This window comes from Marmota monax, unplaced genomic scaffold, assembly GCF_021218885.2.
Source record: "Marmota monax isolate L192 unplaced genomic scaffold, Marmota_monax_Labrador192_F-V1.1 WCK01_AAM20220418_F8-fsc00014, whole genome shotgun sequence".
Taxonomy (NCBI): domain Eukaryota; kingdom Metazoa; phylum Chordata; class Mammalia; order Rodentia; family Sciuridae; genus Marmota; species Marmota monax.
Window position 1 is genome coordinate 11,316,017 of NW_026695222.1, and position 21,753 is coordinate 11,337,769.

Genomic DNA, 21,753 nt, shown 5'->3' on the forward strand with positions numbered 1-21,753 from the left:
GTGTTTTTCAGCCAGCAATTTTACTAATTCATCTTGCACCTCCTTATCAGTCTCCCCAAGGTCCTGAGACACAGGGTCATTCACACACCCATGATACTGAGCAGGCAGCCTTGCTCTCCTCTGGCACCATGAAATGGTCCTCACCCTATATGCACGCCTCATTGAAAATAGTTTTCTTGGCATGAAGACACTGGACATTGTTTTAGTACAAAAAACATGATCTTAGGTGTCACCCTATAGGACTCCAGGGAGGAGCTTCTCTGGGTTTGGAGTCCTCTAAGCCATGACTCTCCCTAAGCCCCCCAGGCCTCAGTCTCCATAACAGGAGGAGATGGTGATGGCTCTCCATGAGATGGTGAGGGTCAAGTAGGAATCTCCATGGCAGGTGGGCCGTGTGCATGGAGCTCATGTTTTCACCTTCCCTCAAGGAGGGCACTCTGGGACCTGAGGCTGGGTGGATGGGAATAAGGAGCCTCTTGACCAGGTTTCTGCCTCAGGCTTGACCAGGGCAGCCAGGACAGGGTGTGTGTGAGCTCAAGCTTCACAATTTTGTTGGGCCCAGGTAATCTGACCTAGGACAAGTGCAGGCTTCTAGGAGTATACATGTAGGAGTCCTTCTAATGTCTCCCCTTGTCCCTTGGTTTTCAGGAGCAGTGATGTCTACATTTGCTTCTTCATACCTCATAGCCCTCTTCCTTGGCCCCAAGATCCTTCTAGGAGTTAGTGTCTCTGCCATCTATGTCCACAGGAAGCAGAAGTCCTGACTGTAAGTCCCCAGGAGGGAGGATGGAGCAAAGGCTGCTGCCGAGGGGGCAGGGCCAGGGGGAGTGCCACCCTCCTGTGCACAGCTGCAGAGTCAGTGGGTCTAGAGAACCAGGCACACATCCCTCAGCACCTTCAGGATCTCAGGCAACTTCTGTGGGGTTCCCAGCTCCCAGGATGTGTGTGAGGTGTGCAGGAGATGAGGAGGTGAAGGGTTGGCAGTGGATGTCCACTGAGTCCTAAGGGCTCCAGAGAGGATGAGCTGAAATGGTGCAATGAGGGTCAGGAGATTTGGTGTGGCCCTTGGAGACCACCCCTCGACTAGTCCAATAGTCAACTGCTGGGCCTCCATGGACAGGAAGGTTCTACCATGTGGAGCAATGTTGAGAATTCATCTAGAAAGATGAATTGCTCTCAGGGCCACTCTCTTGACTTTCATTGTAGGAAAAGGGAAGGGGAGTTAGTAAACAGAAGAGGCTGAGCTAAGAGTCCTGTCTTGGGGCTGTTGGTTTACTCAAACAGGTGTCCCTGGACAGTCACATGAGAATATGATTGATATCAGGATACTCTCATCAATGGTGAGCAGATAACTGAATGTGGACATGTTTCCCACAGATCCTTCATCATTCCTGCTGCCTGGGACTCTCAGTTTCTGCCACCTTCTTACTGCACTGTGATGTTCAGCCTGAGGAAAGGAGCTTCAGAAATGCCTTTATAGATGCTGTTCCAAATGCCTCCTCCCAGGACACCCACGAGCCCACAGGCCCCTGACGCTCCTCTGCCCAGCCCTTTATGCCCAATGGCTGAGTCCGCACTCACAGTCTTGAGCAGGGCCCTGGGACCTGCCTCTGGGCTGCAACTCATGACCCCTCCCCAGAATGGGACTAGCAAGTCCCATCGAAACACATCAGGATGACCCTCCTCTTTGCCTTGGGCTTGGCCATCGAAACCCAAAGTCCTCACTCTCAAGAGTCATTTTTTTTTTTGCCTGCCAAGCCCTCCTCTCCAGCCTTGTTGAGCTCCTCAAAAGAAACTCATTCTGGTTTCATAAGAAAAATATTCTCAGTCCTCTTTACCTAAGTGTCTTATGCCTTATAATCAGAAAAAAAAGGTTTTTCTCCACCTGAATGATTTTCTACCTTAGCATTTATGAGCATCAGTATTATCCAGGATAAAGGCAGTCATTGCTCTCCATGAATAGCAGGATTGTAAAAGTCACCTTCCAAACTGAAAATCTGGGAAGCCATCTCCATACTGACCATGAAAAATAATGATCTTGAAAAGCCTCCCTCACAGGCCAGGGGTCAGAGGCTGCCCAACAACTTCACCCAGAGCTTCATCTCCAATCCCATATCCAGCCCCAGGCTCCTTGGTGGGCCCCTCCCTGCTTCCAGGACCTGGCCCTTGAGGGTAGCAGCCCACAGCCAAGAGGAGCAGGTCCATGGCCCAGCTAACTCTTATCTGAAGACTAGAAATAGAGCAGTCTGAAAAATGGAAAAGCAGAAGAGGAGGAAGATGGTGGGTCAGAGGGAGGCAGCATTCTATGTTGCTCTGTAATCCAGATCTCACCTAGTCAGAATACTGCATCTCTGAGAGTGTTACAAGACCCCTAAGCTCTCCTCAGAAATCACCAGCGCTGTGACCACTGCATTCAAGCAGGACTCCTGGCTCCCCACACCCAAAGTCTGAAGTTCTAGCCAACACAGGGCTTGAGCGCCTTAGCAGAATCACACATCAACACATCTGCTGATCTCCAAGACTTTGCTCTACTCCCACACAGGTCACTCAGGTGCTACCTACCCACAGCACAAGCCATTGCCCAGCTTGCCCCAACCCACCAGACATCCCTGTACTGGAAACAGACTGCCTCCATCTTGGCTCAATATTCTCACCATAATAGGTGGGGGAGGCTCCCAGTGGCCAGGTACCAGGTTTTCAACTTCCCCCCTCCTCAGTTGTGGTAACCAACAAAATAGCTGCCCAACACAGGTGCACAGTGCAACCAGGGCGCCGCCCATGGGAGCTCCAATGTGAGAGGTTCCTTGATTGGGAACTGCTAAGGGAGAGAGAGACAGGGCTAAAGTTTGGAGCCTAACAGAGAAATCAGGAACTGGGAAATCTCCAGGCAAGAGAGGGAGACAGTACCGGGTGCTGAAGTCATCTGAGTAGTCCCACAAAGGGACCCATGAGGTGCAGTCTCCCTGCAGGGACTGGTGGTTGCCACTCCCTGCTTCCAGTCACCCTGCACTAGGACCAGCCTTCACGCCCTGGTTACATCCACCACCCTGAAGGCAGAGACACCAGTTTACAACAGACAACCTCACCTATTGGATGACAAGAGAAGCAGGAAAGATCTCTAAAACTAGTGACAATCCTGGTTTCTTCTTTCAAGTATTTTTTTCCTCTTTTTCTTCTAACCTCTATCCTCTCACCCTCATATCCTCAACATATTTGAAAACAAGAACTTTCCATGAAATAGGATTTTGAGAACTTGGCCATCTGAATAATATAATATAGAAGTGTTGTATATGCCCCCTTTCCTCCTCCTCCTCCTCCTCCTTCTTCTTCTTGATTTTTATTTCCCCTGCTGAATTTTACTATTTTAACATCCTGTATTTTTCTAAATACATATGTGTGTTTGTTTTATGTACTCTACTGTCATCTCATGTACTTTTCTACCCTGAATTACTTCCTGTCTATTCTATTGCTACTAACCGTCTTCATTAGATTTCTCTTTCACACTTTCTAAGATATATTAACTCTATATCCTCACAAACTACCTCCTCAGCATATCATCCTATGCCTAACCCCAAGTTCATTGTCCTCCATCAGAAACTGTAAACCCTTCTACAAATTACTGTATTTATTATATATAATAATTGAATCTGACATTTCTGTACATTGAGACCAAACTGTAAACATCTTAATAACAACAAATTGTTTATAGGTGGTATATTGTTGATATTGGAATCTGTTAACATTGTCTTTCCCAACAAAGAAGAGGTCTTGGAACCCTACAAGAGCACTGCAAACCTATAAGGTAAAAACAATAACACTCTGGACACACAGAGCTGGAAGGGAAGACACACAAGCAACATGAAAAGACAAGGGAAGAAAGTGCCCCAAAGAAATCAAGACACCACATTATTAGAATCATTGGCAGACACAGCAGAAGAAAAGGCAGAGAAGGCGTTTAGGATGGACATGGTTAAAATGTTTGTGAACTCAGAGAACATATAAGAGAGCAAATATAGGCAGTGAAAGATCACCTTGACAAGGAGCTACATAAATAAATAAAAGGAAGCAAAAAATCACCTCAACTGGGAAATAGAAGTTCTAAAAAAAATCAGAAATCCTTGAAATGAAGGAAAAATAAACCAAATTAAAAGCTCAAATTAAAGCATCACTAACAGGGTAGATCACTTGGAAGATAGAACATTACACAATGAAGACAAAACATACAATCTTGAAAAGAACATAGATTATACCATGATAAAGGTAAGAAACAATGAACAGAACATTCAAGAAATATGGGCTAGCATAAAAAGACCAAATTAAAGATTTATGCAGATAGATAAAGGCATGGAGTTCCAAACCAAAGGAATGAACCACTTATTCAATAAAATAATATCAGAAAACTTTTCAAACATAAAGAATGAATTGGAAATCCAAATTCAAGAATCCTACCAGACACCAAATGCACATAATCACAACAGATCCACAACAAGTCATATTATAATAAAAATACCCAACATACAGAATAAGAGAGAATTTTAAAAGCTATGAGAGAAAGGAATCAGATTACATATAGGGAAAAACAAATTAGGATAATGGCAGATTTTTCAACACAGACCATGAAAGCTAGAAAATCTTTGAAGAACATATAACAAGCTCTGAAAGAAAATGGGTGCCAACCAAGAATCTTGTATCCAGCAAAATTAATCTTTAGATTTGATGATGAAATGAAAACCTTCCACAATAAACAAAAGTTAAAAGAATTTATAGCTAGAAACTGGCACTACAAATATCGTTGGCAAAATATTCCATGAAGATAAAATGGAAAACAACAATGAAAATCAGCAGAGGGAGGTAGTACTCTAAAGGAAAATATAAACAAAGAAAAAATCAAGTCAAGTTAAATAACAAAAATATACAAATATGGCTAGGAATACAAACCATGTTTCCATAATAACCCTGAAATTTAACAGATTGAACTCACCAATCAAAAGACTTAGATTAGCAGACTGGATTAAAAAAAAAGACCCAACAATATGCTGCCTCCAGGAGACTCATGTGATAGGAAAAGACAAACACAGACTAAAGGTGAAACGTTGGGAAAAATCATACCATTCACATGGACTGCGGAAGAAGCAGGTGTTTCTATCCTCGTATCACATAAAGGAGACATAAGCCAAAGTTAATAAAAAGGGATAAAGATGGACACTACATACTGCTCAAGGTAACCATACACCAATAAGACATAACAATCATAAATATATGTGCCTCAAACAATGAAGCAGCTGTGGTCATCAAACAAATTCTTCTCAACTTCAAGAGTCAAATTGACCACAACACAATAATCTTGGGTGACTTTAACACACCTGTCTCACCACTGGATAGATCTTCCAAACAAAACTTGAATAAAGAAACTAAAGATCTCAATAATACAATTAATAACTTTGACTTTACTGACGTATATAGGATATTTCAACCTGCATCAAGTGGATACACTTTCTTCTCAGCAGCACATGGATCCTTCTCTAAAATAGACCATATACTATGCCACAAAGCAACTCTAAGCAAATACAAAAAAGTAGAGATACTACCCTGCATTCTATCAGATCATAATGCAATGCAATTGGAAATCAATGAAAAAAATAAATGATAAAAAACAACTCCAACACCTATAGCTAAACCATATGCTACTGAATGAACAATGGGTTGCAGAAGACATCAAGGAGGAGATTAAAAATTTCTTGGAGGTAAATGGGAACATAGATACAACATATCAAAATCTCTGGGACACTATGAAAGCAGTACTAAGAGGAAAGCTCATGAATTTCATTTCTTAAAAGAAGAAAATGTCAAGAAATAAATGACCTCATATTTCATCTCATAGCCCTAGAAAAAGAAGAACAAATCAACAGCAAAAGCCATAGAGGACAGAAAATAATTCAAACAGAGCTGAAATCAATGAAATCGAAACTAAAGAAGCAATTTTAAAAAATTGACAAAACAAAACGTTGCTTCTTTGAAAAAATAAATATAATTGACAAACTCTTAGCCATGCTAATGAAGAGAAGGAGAGAGAAAACTCAAATTATCAGTATATGTGATGAAAAAGGAAACATCACAATAGACACTACAGAAATACAGCATATAGTTAGAAATTATTTTGAAAACTTATACTCCAATAAAATAGAAGATATTGAAGCCATCAATAAATTTATTAAATCATACAATTTCCCCATATTGAATCAAGAAAATATACACAATTTAAATACACCAATATCAAGTGGTGAAATAGAAGATGTCATCAGAAACCTACCAACCAAGAAAAGCCCAGGACTGGATGGATACACAGCCAAGTTTTATAAGACCTTTAAATAACAACTAATACCAATACTCTTCAATTTATTTTAGGAAACAGAAAAAGAGGCAGCACTTCAAAACTCATCATATGAAGCCAATATTACCCTGATTCCAAAACCAGAGACACATCAAAAAAAGAAAACTTCAGACCAATATCTCTAATGAACATAGATGCAAAAATTCTCAATAAAATTCTGGAAAATCAAATACGAAAACATATCAAAAAGATTGTGCACCAAAATCAAGTAGGATTTATCCCATGGATGTAAGGTTTATTCAATATATGGAAATCAATAAATGTAATTCACCACATGAGTAGACTTAAAGATAAGACTCATATGATCATCTCAATAGATGCAGCAAAAGCATTTGACAAAATACAGCACCCCTTCATGTTCAAAACACTATAAAAACTAGGGATAACAGGAACTTATCTCAACATCATAAAGGCTATCTATGCTAAGCCCCAGGCCAACATCATCCTAAATGGAGAAAAATTGAAGGCATTCCTCTAAAAACTTGAACAAGACAGGGATGCCCTCTTTCACCACTTTTATTTAACATAGTTCTTGAAACACTGGCCAGAGCAATGAGACAGATGAAAGAAATTAAAGGGATATGGATAGGAAAAGAAGAACTTAAATGAGCACTATTTGCTGATGATATGATTCTATAACTAGAAAACCTCAAATCTCCATTTGAAATCTTCTATAACTAGTAAATAAATTCAGCAAAGAAGCCAGATATAAAATCAACACCCATAAGTCAAAGGCATTTCTGTATATGAGTGACAAATACACTGAGAGGGAAATGAGAAAAATACCCCATTTACAATAGCCTCAAGTAAACAAAAACAAACAAACAAACAAATAAATAAATATTTGGGAATCAACTTAACAAAAGAAGTGAATAATCTAAAAATGAAAACTATAGAACCCTAAAGATAGAAAAAAAGAAGACTTTAGAAAGATCTACCTTGCTCTTGGATAGGCAGCATTGATATTATCAAAATAAACAAACTACCAAAGCATTATACAGATTTAATGCAATTCTGATCAAAGTCCCAATGATATTCCTCATAGAAATAGAAAAAGCAATCATAAAAATCATCTGGAAAAATAAGAGACCCAGAATAGCTAAAGCAATCGTTAGCAGGAAGAGTGAAGCATGTGGCATCACTATACCAGACCTTAACCTATACTACAGAGCAATAGTAACAAATAGAGCATGGTATTGACACCAAAACAGATTGGTAGACCAATGTACAGAACAGAGGACAGAGATACTAACCCACAAAATTACAATTCTCTTATATTAGACAAAGGTGCCAAAAACATGCATTGGAGAAAAGATAGCCTCTTCAACAAATGGTGCTGGAAAACTAGAAATCCATATGAAACAAAGTAAAATTAAACCTCTGTCTCTCACCATGCACAAAACTCAACTCAAAATGGATCAAGGAATTAGGAATAAAACTAGAGACCCTGCATATAATAGAAGAAAAAGTTGGCCCTAGTCTCCATCATGTGGGATTAGACCCCAACTTTCTTAATAAGACTCCTATAGTGTAAGAATTAAAACCGAGAATCAATAAATGGGATGGATTCAAACTAAAAAGTTTCTTTTCAGCAAAAGAAAGAATATGTGCATTAAACAGAGTCTCTACATCTTGGAAGCAAATTTTTCTCTCACACATCAGATAGAGCACTAATATCCAGAATATATAAAGATCTCAAAAAACTTAACACCAAACAAACAAATAACCCAATCAATAAATGGGCTAAGGAATTGAACAGACACTTCTCAGGAAAAAATATACAATCAATAAATAAATATATGAAAAATTTTCAGCATCTCTAGTAAATAGAGAAATGCAAATCAAAACTCCAGTCAGAATGGCAGCTATTAGGAATGCAGACAACAATAAATGTTGGCAAGGATATGGGGAGAAAGGCACACTCACTCATACACTTCTGGTGGGACTGTAATGGGTGTAGCCAATATGGAAAGCAGTGTAGAGATTCTTTAGAAAACTTGGAATGAAACTACCATTTGACCCACCTCTCCCACTCCTTGGTCTGCCCTTAATGAACTTAAAATCAGCATAATATACTAACGCAGCCACATCAATGTTAATAGCAGCTCAGTTCACAATAGCTAACCTGTGGAAGCAACTTAAATGCCCTTCTACAGATGAATGGATAAAAAACTGTGGTATATTTACACAATGGAATATTACTCAGCATTAAAAGAGAATAAATGGAATGAGTTGAAGAATATCATGCTAAGGGAAGTAAGTCAATCCCAAAAATCCAAAGGCCAAATGTCCTCTCTTATAAGTAGATGCTGATCCATAATGGGGGGGCATGGGAAATGGAGGAGCTTTGAGAGGGCAAAGGGGAAGGGGGGTTAGAAGGGGGCATGGGGGCAGGAAAGATGGTGGAATAAGATGAACATCATTACTGTAGATACATGTATGACTGCACATATGGTGTGATGTTACATCATGTACAAACAGAGAAATGAAAAGTTGTGCTGCAATTGTGTACAATGAATCAAAATGCATTCTGCTATCATATATATCTAATTAAAATAAATTAATTAATTAGAAAAAGAAAAAAGAAACTAGATCCATATTTGTCACCCTGCATGGGAGTCAAATCAGAATGCATCAATGACTTAGGAATTAGTCCAGAAATCTTGCAAATTCTAAAAGAAAACATAGAGCCAACATTCCATCGTGTAGGTGCTGGTGACAATTTCTTTAATGAAACCCCCAGAGTGCAAGAAAATAAAATAAGAATCAGTAAGGGGGATGCCATCAGTTAACATCTGATGCACAGCAAAGGAAATGATGCAGGGAATGAAAAAAAAAAAAAGCCTATTGAACAGGAGAGGATCCTTGCCAGTCACTTCCCCAACAGGGGATTAGTATTCAGAGTACATAGAACTTCAGTTCATTCAACCTAAGTCATAATAATAACAGTAACCCCCAAATATAGGGGGACAAAGAAGTAAACAGAAACATCTCAAAAAAGAAACACAAATGGCCAATATGTATATAAAAAAGTAGGAGCCGTTTATTGTAGGACAGGAGCGGTATTTATACATTCCACACAGCTTATCTAATTAACATAAACTCGATTCAGCAGTCAACCAATAAGGAATCTCCACACTTAATGGCTCACTGGAGTTACTTCACAAACCACTCCCTCTGGCATTTTGCCAGGCGCCATCCAGACTTGTTTACAGACTCTAACATTTCTCTGGCAAAATGCCAGGCACCATCCTGACTTGTTTACAGACCTTAACATTTCCCCCTTTTGTTTAATTTAAATAACAAGAAGGTAGGCGGACCTTCGACCCACCGGCAGAACAGGCGCAGCGGCCTACAGAGGGGCAGAGCCGCCCCCTCCCCCCGCACCTGCAAGGTAGGCACAACTGTGACCACCGACGGAACAGGCCCAGTGGCCCGCGGAGGGGCAGAGCTGCCAACCAAGCCTGCAAGGTAGGCAGACCTCCGATCCCCGGAAGAACAGGCCCAGCGGCCTGCTGAGGGGCAGAGCCGCCTCCTCCCCCCGTGCCTGCAAGGTAGGCGGACATCTGACCCCCAGGCAGAACAGGCTCAGCGGCCCGCAGAGGGGCAGAGCTGCCCCACACACCTGCAAGGTAGGCGGACCTGCGACCACCAACAGAACAGGCCAGACCTGCAACCGACAGACAAAACAGGCCCAGCAGCCTGCGGAAGGGTAGAACTGCCCCCCCCCACGCCTGCAAGGTAGGCAGACCTGCGACCCACCGGCAGAACAGGCCCATCGGCCTGCAGAGGGGCAGTGCCGCTGCCCGCGCCTGCAAAGTAGGCAGAACTGCGACCACCGACAGAACAAGCCCAGCGGCCCGCAGAGGGGCAGAGCTGCCGCCCGCGCTTGCAAGGTAGGCGGACCTGCTACCGACCGGCAGAACAGGCCCAGCGGCCTGCCGGCATGGTAGGCACATTGCCCCAATTGGAGGAGGGGCAGAGCCGCTGCCCGCGCCTGCGAGGGAGACTTTGCAACTATAAAAGAGCAATATAAATATATAGGGGGAAAATTCAATAGCACAACAGTTTCACCAAGCAGAAAGAAACGCGAACAGTATGAAGATACAAGGAAAGAAAGGACCACAAGCAATGCAGGTCAACTCAATGTTAGAAGAGGTAATATCTGCAGCAGATGGAATGTCAGATAAAGAATTCAGGATATACATGCTTCAGATGATCTGGAGTCTCAAGGAAGACATCAGACAGCAAAATCAGACAATGAAAGATCACTTCAACAATGAATTACATAAACAAATCCAAGAAGCAAAAGATCAACTATACAGGGAGCTAGAGGTTACAAAAAACAAACAAACAGAAATCCTAGAAATGCAGGAAGCAATAAACCAACTTAAAAACTCAATGGAGAATACTACCAGCAGAGTAGAACACTTAGAAGATAGAACATCAGACAATGAAGACAAAGTATTTCAACTGGAAAAGAACATAGACAGCTCAGCAAGACTGTTAAGAAACCATGAGCAGAACATCCAAGAAATATGGGATAACATCAAGAGACCAAACTTAAGAGTCATTGGGATACAGGAAGGGATAGAGTTTCAAACCAAAGGAATGAGCAATCTATTCAATGAAATAATACCAGAAAACTTCCCAGACTTGAAGAATGAGACAGAATCCCAAATCCTAGAAGCCTACAGGATGCCGAATGTGCAAAATCATGAGATCCACACCTAGACACATTATAATGAAGATGCCCAACATACAGAATAAGGAGAGAATTTTAAAAGCTACAAGAGAAAGGAAGCAGATTACATTTAGGGGTAAGCCAATCAGGATAACAGCTGATCTTTCAACACAGACTCTGAAAGCTAGAAGATCCTGGAATGACATATTTCAAACACTGAAAGAAAATGGGTTCCAACCAAGAATTGTGTATCCACCGAAATTAAGCTTCAGGATGGAAGATGAAATTAAAACCTTCCACGATAAACAAAAGTTAAAAGAATTTGCAGCTAGAAAACCATCTCTTCAAAACATGCTCAGCAAAGCATTACAGGAAGAGGAAATGGAAAATAACAATGAAAACCAACAGTGGGAGGTAGGACACTAAAGGGGGGAAAAATAATCAAAGAGGAAAACAAACCATGTTTAGTAACATAAATAAACAAATATGGCTGGAAGAACAACCCCTATCTCAATAATAACCCTAAATGTTAATGGCTTAAACTCACCAATTAAGAGACACAGGCTAGTAGAATGGATCACAAAACAAGACCCAACAATATGCTGCCTACAGGAGACGCATTTGATAGGAAAAGACATACATAGGCTGAAGGTGAAAGGTTGGGAAAAATCATATCACTCATATGGACTTCGGAAACAAGCAGGAGTGTCCATACTCATATCAAATAAAATAGATTTCAAGCCAAAGTTAATCAAAAGGGATAAAGAGGGACACTACATACTGCTCAAGGGAACCATACACCAACAAGACATAACAATCATAAATATATATGCCCCAAACAATGGTGCAGCTATGTTCATCAAACAAACTCTTCTCAAGTTCAAGAGTCTAATAGACCACCATACAATAATCATGGGAGACTTCAACACACCTCTCTCACCACTGGACAGATCTTCCAAACGAAAGTTGAATAAGGAAACTATAGAACTCAATAACACAATTAATAACCTAGACCTAATTGACATATATAGAATATACCACCCAACATCAAGCAGTTACACTGTTTTCTCAGCAGCACATGGATCCTTCTCAAAAACAGATCATGTATTATGTCACAGGGCAACTCTTAGACAATATAAAGGAGTAGAGATAATACCATGCATCTTATCTGATCATAATGGAATGAAACTGAAAATCAACGATAAAAGAAGGAAGGAAAAATCATGCATCACTTGGAGAATGAACAATAGGTTACTGAATGATCAATGGGTTATAGAAGACATCAAGGAGGAAATTAAAAAATTCTTAGAGATAAATGAAGACACAGACACAACATATCGGAATCTATGGGACACATTGAAAGCAGTTCTAAGAGGAAAATTCATTGCTTGGAGTTCATTCCTTAAAAAAGAAAAAAAAAACAAATAAATGATCTCATACTTCATCTCAAAATCCTAGAAAAAGAAGAGCAAAACAACAGCAAAAGAAGTAGAAGGCAAGAAATAATTAAAATCAGAGCTGAAATTAATGAAATCAAAACAAAAGGAACAATTGAAAAAATTGACAAAACTAAAAGTTGGTTCTTTGAAAAAATAAATAAAATCGACAGACCCTTAGCCATGCTAACGAAGAGAAGAAGAGAGAGAACTCAAATTACTAGCATACGGGATGAAAAAGGCAATATCACAACAGACACTTCAGAAATACAGAAGATAATCAAAAACTATTTTGAATCCTTATACTCCAATAAATTAGAAGATAGTGAAGGCATAGATAAATTTCTTAAGTCATATGATCTGCCCAGATTGAGTCAGGAGGATATAGACAACCTAAACAGACCAATATCAATTGAGGAAATAGAAGAAACCATCAAAAGACTACCAACTAAGAAAAGCCCAGGACCGGATGGGTATACAGCAGAGTTTTACAAAACCTTTAAAGAGGAACTAATACCAATACTTTTCAAGCTACTTCAGGAATAGAAAAAGAGGGATAACTTCCAAATTCATTCTACTAGGCCAACATCACCCTGATTCCTAAACCAGACAAAGACACTTCAAAGAAAGAAAACTACAGACCAATATCTCTAATGAACCTAGATGCAAAAATCCTCAATAAAATTCTGGCGAATCGGATACAAAAACATATCAAAAAAATTGTACACCATGATCAAGTAGGATTCATCCCTGGGATGCAAGGCTGGTTCAATATACGGAAATCAAAAAATGTTATTCACCACATCAATAGACTTAAAAATAAGAACCATATGATCATCTCGATAGATGCGGAAAAAGCATTCGACAAAGTACAGCATCCCTTTATGTTCAAAACTCTAGAAAAACTAGGGATAACAGGAACATACCTCAATATTGTAAAAGCAATCTATGCTAAGCCTCAGGCTAGCATCATTCTGAATGGAGAAAAACTGAAGACATTCCCTCTAAAATCTGGAACAAGACAGGGATGCCCTCTATCACCACTTCTGTTCAACATAGTTCTCGAAACACTGGCCAGAGCAATTAGACAGACGAAAGAAATTAAAGGCATAAAAATAGGAAAAGAAGAACTTAAATTATCACTATTTGCAGATGACATGATTCTATACCTAGCAGACCCAAAAGGCTCTACAAAGAAACTATTAGAGCTAATAAATGAATTCAGCAAAGTGGCAGGATATAAAATCAACACGCATAAATCAAAGGCATTCCTGTATATCAGCGACAAATCCTCTGAAATGGAAATGAGGACAACCACTCCATTCACAATATCCTCAAAAAAAATAAAGTACTTGGGAATCAACCTAACAAAAGAGGTGAAAGACTTATACAATGAAAACTACAGAACCCTAAAGAGAGAAATAGAAGAAGATCTTAGAAGATGGAAAAATATACCCTGTTCATGGATAGGCAGAACTAACATCATCAAAATGGCGATATTACCAAAAGTTCTCTATAGGTTTAATGCAATGTCAATCAAAATCCCAATGGCATTTCTTGTAGAAATAGAGAAAGCAATCATGAAATTCATATGGAAAAACAAAAGACCCAGAATAGCAAAAACAATGCTAAGCAGGAAGTGTGAATCAGGCGGTATAGTGATACCAGACTTCAAACTATACTACAGAGCAATAGTAACAAAAACAGCATGGTACTGGTACCAAAACAGGTGGGTGGACCAATGGTACAGAATAGAGGACACAGAAACCAATCCACAAAACTACAACTATCTTATATTTGATAAAGGGGCTAAAAGCATGCAATGGAGGAAGGATAACATCTTCAAAAAATGGTGCTGGGAAAACTGGAAATCCATATGCAACAAAATGAAACTGAATCCCTTTCTCTCGCCATGCACAAAAGTAAATTCAAAATGGATCAAGGAGCTTGATATCAAATCAGAGACATGCTGTCTGATAGAAGAAAAAGTTGGCTACGATCTACAGTCGGTGGGGTCAGGCTCCAAATTCCTCAATAGGACACCCATAGCACAAAAGTTAATAACTAGAATCAACAAATGGGACTTACTCAAACTAAAAAGTTTTTTCTCAGCAAAAGAAACAATAAGAGAGGTAAATAGGGAGCCTACAACCTGGGAACAAATCTTTACTCCTCACACTTCAGATAGAGCCCTAATATCCAGAGTATACGAAGAACTCAAAAAATTAGACAATAAGATAACAAATAACCCAATCAACAAATGGGCCAAGGACCTGAACAGACACTTCTCAGAGGAGGACATACAATCAATCAACAAGTACATGAAAAAATGCTCACCATCTCTAGCAGTCAGAGAAATGCAAATCAAAACCACCCTAAGATACCATCTCACTCCAGTAAGATTGGCAGCCATTATGAAGTCAAACAACAACAAGTGCTGGCAAGGATGTGGGGAAAAGGGTACACTTGTACATTGCTGGTGGAACTGCAAATTGGTGCAGCCAATTTGGAAAGCAACATGGAGATTTCTTGGAAAGCTGGGAATGGAACCACCATTTGACCCAGCTATTCCCCTTCTCGGTCTATTCCCTAAAGACCTAAAAAGAGCATGCTACAGGGACACTGCTACATCGATGTTCACAGCAGCACAATTCACAATAGCAAGACTGTGGAACCAACCTAGATGCCCTTCAATAGACGAATGGATAAAAAAAATGTGGCATTTATACACAATGGAGTATTACTCTGCATTAAAAAATGACAAAATCATAGAATTTACAGGGAAATGGATGGCATTAGAGCAGATTATGCTAAGTGAAGCTAGCCAATCCCTAAAAAACAAATGCCAAATGTCTTCTTTGATATAAGGAGAGTAACTAAGAACAGAGTAGGGACGAAGAGCATGAGAAGAAGATTAACATTAAACTGGGATGAGAGGTGGGAGGGAAAGGGAGAGAGAAGGGAAATTGCATGGAAATTGAAGGAGACCCTCAGGGTTATACAAAATTTCATACAAGAGGAAGTGAGGGGAAAGGGGAAATTAATACAAGGGGGAGAAATGAATGACAGTAGAGGGGGTAGAGAGAGAAGAGGGGAGGGGAGGGGAGGGGGGATAGTAGAGGATAGGAAAGGCAGCAGAATACAACAGACACTAGTATGGCAATATGTAAATCAATGAATGTGTAACTGATGTGATTCTGCAATTTGTATACGGGGTAAAAATGGGAGTTCATAATCCACTTGAATCAAATGTGAAATATGATATATCAAGAACTATGTAATGTTTTGAACAACCAATAATAAAAAAATTTAAAAAAAATAAATAAAAATCATGAAATGATAAAAAATTAAATAACGACCATAGTGGTTTTTTACACAAACACCATAAATAATCTGCTACAAGCAGAAGGGGAGGATACAAAATGCCACAATATCAAGCCAACTGATGGCTCCATGCGAGAAGCCCTTGGAAAAATTATACCAGCAATGACACCGTTAGCAAAGATACCAAGTTACAATTTGTTGTAGATTACAGTTTGTTGTCTCAGTCCAGGTAAATCAGTGTCTCAATAGATTAACTTACAGTCCAGGTAAATCACAGTCCAGGTAAGTTCTGCAGGCAGCTAGCTTAAATCACAGTCCAGGTAAGTTCTGCAGGCAGCTAGCTTAAATCACAGTCCAGGTAAGTTCTGCAGGCAGCTAGCTTAAGCTGTAGCAGCAGAAACAGCAACAGCTCCGAAGTCTCGTCTGTTTCTCAGCCGAAGTTTCGTCCAGTTTTCAGCAACACTGGAAATTCTTCCACCCTCGTTTTCACTGGCACTGGGACGAATGCAGGAACTCCAAACGCTGGCTAAAGAAAATCCTGCAGTATTCCAGCAGGCACTAAGAAAACAACCTTCTGAACAATTTAGTACATTATCTCAAGGTTTTTTACATTTGAAATAAGCCTTAATGGTGCTCATTACTTATCAGCCTCCAGGTGTGGGAGAACCATTGTAGCTTAGTTATTGGCATTGAAAATGACCAAACATCAGGGACTCTGGTAGCATCTTCTGCCTGCTGTAGCATCCCGGGCAGCCCCAGATGGCCCTGGGGAGTGTCCCAGACTCAAACTGCTACTGGGCACAGGGAGCAAGAGCCTGTGAGACTGTGCCTCTGGGTCAGGTTTGGATTTGGGCTCTTGAAGTGGAGTCCCGCTCCCCGGGCAGGCAGCAGGGAAGAGCTGGCTGCTGCTGCTTGGAAAGCCCTTGCTGCACCATGACCGGCTCTTGCACATGGCAGCTGCCACGCCAATTTATGCACCCTCCGGTAATGAAAAGTATTCAGTAATAACCTTTTGCTGCAACTTTTTTCCTGATAATCCTTCTTCTTTTGAACTTTCTTTTTCTTTCTGACTAGAGTTCCTGTGCTTTTATCAATACATGCCCTAACTGCTCTTGGTTCCACTGGGGTGCCTTCTTCCCTTAGTAATTTACTTTTCACCCCTTCCATATTTTCATCACAAAGACAATACAATACACCAAGTCAAAACAAGACACAAACATACTGTATCAATCTTCTCCATTTTCTCGAAATGGCCATTTTTCCTCTCACCCTATCTGTCTAGGGACGAGCAGATTTGCTCCCGTCCTATCTATAGACGGGCAGCTTTTTTTCCGTCACTTACCCCTGAGTGTCCCGGGGCTCCCCGTACAGGCCACCATCTGCCGCAGCCCGGCTGCAGCAAAATAACTTGGGGGGGGGGGGGTTGACGAACAACTTGTGTAGATTGATGCAGCAGGAGTAGGAGCCGTTTATTGTAGGACAGGAGCGGTATTTATACATTCCACACAGCTTATCTAATTAACATAAACTCGATACAGCAGTCAACCAATAAGGAATCTCCACACTTAATGGCTCACTGGAGTTACTTCACAAACCACTCCCTCTGGGATTTTGCCAGGCACCATCCAGACTTGTTTACAGACTCTAACATTTCTCTGGCAAAATGCCAGGTGCCATCCTGACTTGTTTACAGACCTTAACAATCAGGAAATTGCAAATCAAAACTACATTAAGGTTTTATTTCACTCCAGACAGATGGCAAATGCCAGGATCACAAATCATAGTAAGAGTTGGTGAGGATGAGGGGAAAATGTACACTCATACACTGTTGGTGGGACTGCAAATGAAGGCAACCACTCTGGAAAGCAGAAAGGAGAATCCTCAAATAACGAGGAATGGAACCACCACATGACCAGCTGTCCCACTCCTTGGTATTTTCTCAAAAGATTGAAGATCAGCATACCACAGGGACACAGACACCTAAATGTTTATAGCAGCACAGTTCATAATAGCTAAATTATGGAATCAGCTGGTACCTGTGAAGAGAGGAATGGATTAAGAAACTGTGCTTTTTATAACTGACTTCTTCAAGGCCATGGAGTAAGTGATCTCTCTCTTTATGTCTCTCTCTCTTTATCTCTCTTAGTCTTTATAACTCTGTCACAAAATTGTCTGCTTCACAATTTTGAAGGAAATTGCTTTTTTACTGTCACAGTCACTTCCTGTTCTGCTCAGCCACATAGAAGCATGACATTATGACATTTGCTAGTAAATTGATATACATAGAGAACATCGTGCTAAGTGAAATGAGCCACACTCAGAAAAATCAAAGGTCAGGGCTTGGATTGTGTATCAGTGGTAGAGCTCTTATCTAGCACGTGCGAGACCCTGGGTTCGATCCTCAGCACCACATAAAAATAAGTAAACAGAATAATAAAAAAAGAAGAAAATCAAAAGTCAGTTTTTTTTCTCAGCTGTGAACACTAGAATTAAATAAAGGAAAGAGGGAGAGAAGAAGAAGATATAATAAAGATATAGGAAAGGTCATCAGAATAGAAGGAGATCAAGAGTCAAAGAGGAGAGATGGAAAAAACAGAGGAAACGCAGAATGAATTCTTTAAAAATTATGTTATGTGTAATATAAATACACCACAGGGAAATTTACAGTTTGTGTAAATCAAAATAAACAATCAAAAATAAATAAAAACATGAGCAAAATGAAGTCTAGTAGAAAATAAGAAAGAAGAGGGGATGTGGGTTGAGTATGGGAAGGAAAGGGGGAATTCAGAATTGATACTTAATTCCATGCATGTATGGTTTTGTCAGGATGAACCCAACTGTTATGTGTAACTATAATCCATTAAAGAAAAAAAAGATTTGCAAAGATTGGCCATGGTAGGAGGTGACCAAGTTCCCCCCCAACACTGAGCAGGTCTCAGGAGCCTCCTCCTCCCTCTAGCTGAGTAGTTCTGTGTGTAGTTGCTGCAGAATGAGGCCACCAGCTAGCCACACCAGGGTCTCAGGGTCAGGAGTCTGGGGCACGTTCTGCATGTCCTGCGACTCCAAAAAAGACTGTCACTATGGCCCAGGAAACCATGAGGGGCCTAGTGGACCAGCACAGACCCAGGGAAAAGGAGGCCTTGTTTTTCAGGTCCTGTCCAATTCCTTATGAAAATGCAGCATGAGAGACCCTTAACCATTGCTGTCTGTGCTCCTGGTTTCTACTTCACAATTTTGGAGGAAATGCTTGTCACTCTGTCACAGTCACTTCCTCTTGCAGCAAGGGAGGCAGAGTGTCAGTTCCCTCCAGAGAGCAGAGTCAGGGATCTCCCCAGGACAGACACTGGGACAGAGCAGGCTCCTCAGGGCTCCACCATGTCTGCACCTGCCTCCCTGCCCCAGCGTCCCTGTCCTGTCCTGCTGCTGACCCTCCTGCTGGGACTCACAGGTGAGTGACCACTGTCTGGGGAGAGTCCTCTGACCTGCTCCCTGGGTCAGCTCTGCCCATGGACTCCCAGGGACTGAGGACAAACACAGGCTCTGCCATGGAGGCTGGGACAGGGCATTCTCTGGAGCCCAGACCAAGGGTCCTGAGCAGTGTCTCTGGGAGGCCTCCCCTGCAGCTGGGGCCAGAGGCATCACATCAGCTGATGCTTCAAACACCTGTGACAGGAATGACTTGCATATTGTAATATTTCAGCCTACATAATACATTTCCAGAAGGACCAAAGTTTATATCCTGATGAATTCTGAGATATCAAAGATAAGGTGACTTCCTCAAGACCATGGAGTAAGTGATATGATCTCTCTCTCGCTCTCTCTCTCTCTCTCTCTCTCTCTCTCTCTCTCTCTCTCTCTCTCTCTCTCATAGTCTGGCCTTGAGGTACATGGCTTTGTCCCATCATACCTTCCCCTCCATTGATTTGGTGCCTCCAACAGGCCCAATAGCCATGGGACAATCAATGCTGGACTGAAACCTCTAAAACTGTGAGCTGTCATCCTACTTTTCTCTTCATAAGTGGATTTGTCTCAGGTATTACTTACAGTAATGAAGAGTTGACTGACACAGGCTGTGACGATGTCCTTACCCTTATCTACATCATAGGGGGCTAGGGGAAGTTTCCAGACCTCAGGAAATCTACTGAGTAATGAGTTTCAATTTCTTGAATACTCACCATGAGCCAGACTCTCTGAAATGCTGTACAGCTCATCACGTGACCATGACACCCACAGCAGACACTCTGGTCACCCACCTTACAGCTAAGAAGCAGAAGCACCAGGAGCTCCGTGGTCATTCAGGGGCAGTGCTAGGGCTGGGGTTTGGGTGCAGATGCTCTGATCTGGAGCTCGTGGTTCACCCACCATCTTCTCAAACTCTGTGGACCTGACCCTACATGTGGCCAGACATTGTTTTAATGGTGTGTAGCACAACATCATGGGGTCAGATGTCTGCTTCCAAAGACCTGGGCATCTCATGCTCATCATGGTGGTCTAGAGACCCCAAGAGGATTTGGATCTTGTTTCTTTTCTTTCTTCTTTTTTTTTGAAGGCAATTATAAGAGTGCCCGGTTTAAATTTGTATATGAAGTTAGTAAACAATGCATATGTGGACTGATTTACACGCTTTGTACAGCTTCTGCCAATGGGCATAGAGAATGGAGGAGGAAAAGGGTTTGTGGTTTTCTTCTTCTGGGCTCTTCTACTTCCTGCCTATATCTGGCAAATAGTTCTTGTTTTTCTAAGTATTCTGTGTGAGAAACTCAACTTGTGGCCATTTCTACAAAATGTATCCACTTCTGCAATGCAGGGAGGGTTGCACTGAGCAATTCACACGCTAAGTACACAATTATTGTACACCTACTGTATGCAGGAACTGTTACAGAATCTTGCAGTGTAAAAAGAGGCAAAGGATTTGCCCTGTGTAGCTAAGGTACCTCTAGGGACAATGCACTATAAAGAGGTAAATCATATCACATGTTGAACAGTGATCAATGTGACTTTAAAACAATAAGCGGGATAAGAGAATTGGAGAATGAGTGGGAGAGGCACTGCAAATGGGGTGGTCTTGGTGGGCATCACTGAGAAGGGGAATTTGAGCAGAGATTAAGAGGAGGGGCAGGAGTGGCCATAAGGTTTTCTGGCAGAAGGGCTTCCTGATAGAGAAACCCCATGTGCACAGGGCATGAGAGCAGATGTCCCTGCTGTATTCAAGGGTGTTCCTCTCACTGTGATTGAAATGGGAGCCACTTCCAGGTGTGGAGCAGAGAGGTGAATAGCCCTGAGCTCAGGTGACTGCCTGGGCTTTGCAAGGTGTGTTGTCCTTGGGTCCCATGCTTTAGAGGGAGGCTCTGGTTAAGGGGTGGAAGGTAGCCACATCCCACTGAGTTTCAGAGTGTATGGCAGGTGGCTCTGCCATTCCTATAGTCCACAAATTTCCATTACATCCATTAGGTTAATTCTTAGGGCTCCAGCTAGCCAGGGGGCCTGGTGGGAGGTGACCCCCCTGATACCCAGGCTTTGTGTAAGGGTCTAAGCCTAGGGAAGTCACCCCATCCTGCCAGTGGGAAAGGCCAGATGGTCTAGCTTTTGCTTTATCTTCTCCTGATGATGCTTTCGTAGCTGTCGGGAGCAGTTGAGGTGATCAGTGTTTATGGAGCATCTAAGCCCTAGAGAGCCAAGGGGTCACCAGACATCTGTTGTTTTCATGATATGTAGACAAGTCCGTGAGGGGAAGAATTTTCCAAAGCCAGGGGGCAGTTTGTGATCCTGGTGAGTGGTCCAGTGCCTCCAAGGGGAATTTCTGAATGCTGCTTAAATGGAATAACAGGGGTGTGTGTTGGTCTTTTTAATAAATTTTTAAAATTTGTTCATTTTAGATATACATGCCATTAGACTGTATTTTGACATATTATACATAC

General features: G+C 41.4%; 1 protein-coding gene across 5 annotated transcripts in view; it reads left to right on the plus strand.

Moving 5' to 3' along the window:
- LOC124085500 (signal-regulatory protein beta-1) overlaps window positions 1–21,753 on the plus strand; it is a 93,140-nt gene that overhangs the window by 27,845 nt on the left and 43,542 nt on the right. The window contains exons 5-6 of one of the 5 annotated variants that reach the window (XM_046433180.2): window positions 649–766; window positions 1,378–3,715. The exons of the other annotated variants lie outside the window; for them this stretch is intronic. Of the exons in view, the coding sequence (XP_046289136.1) occupies window positions 649–764 (116 nt within the window). The 3' untranslated portion in view covers window positions 765–766; window positions 1,378–3,715. Of the gene's footprint in view, window positions 1–648; window positions 767–1,377; window positions 3,716–21,753 lie in introns of those variants that run through there. 5 annotated transcript variants of the gene reach the window in all.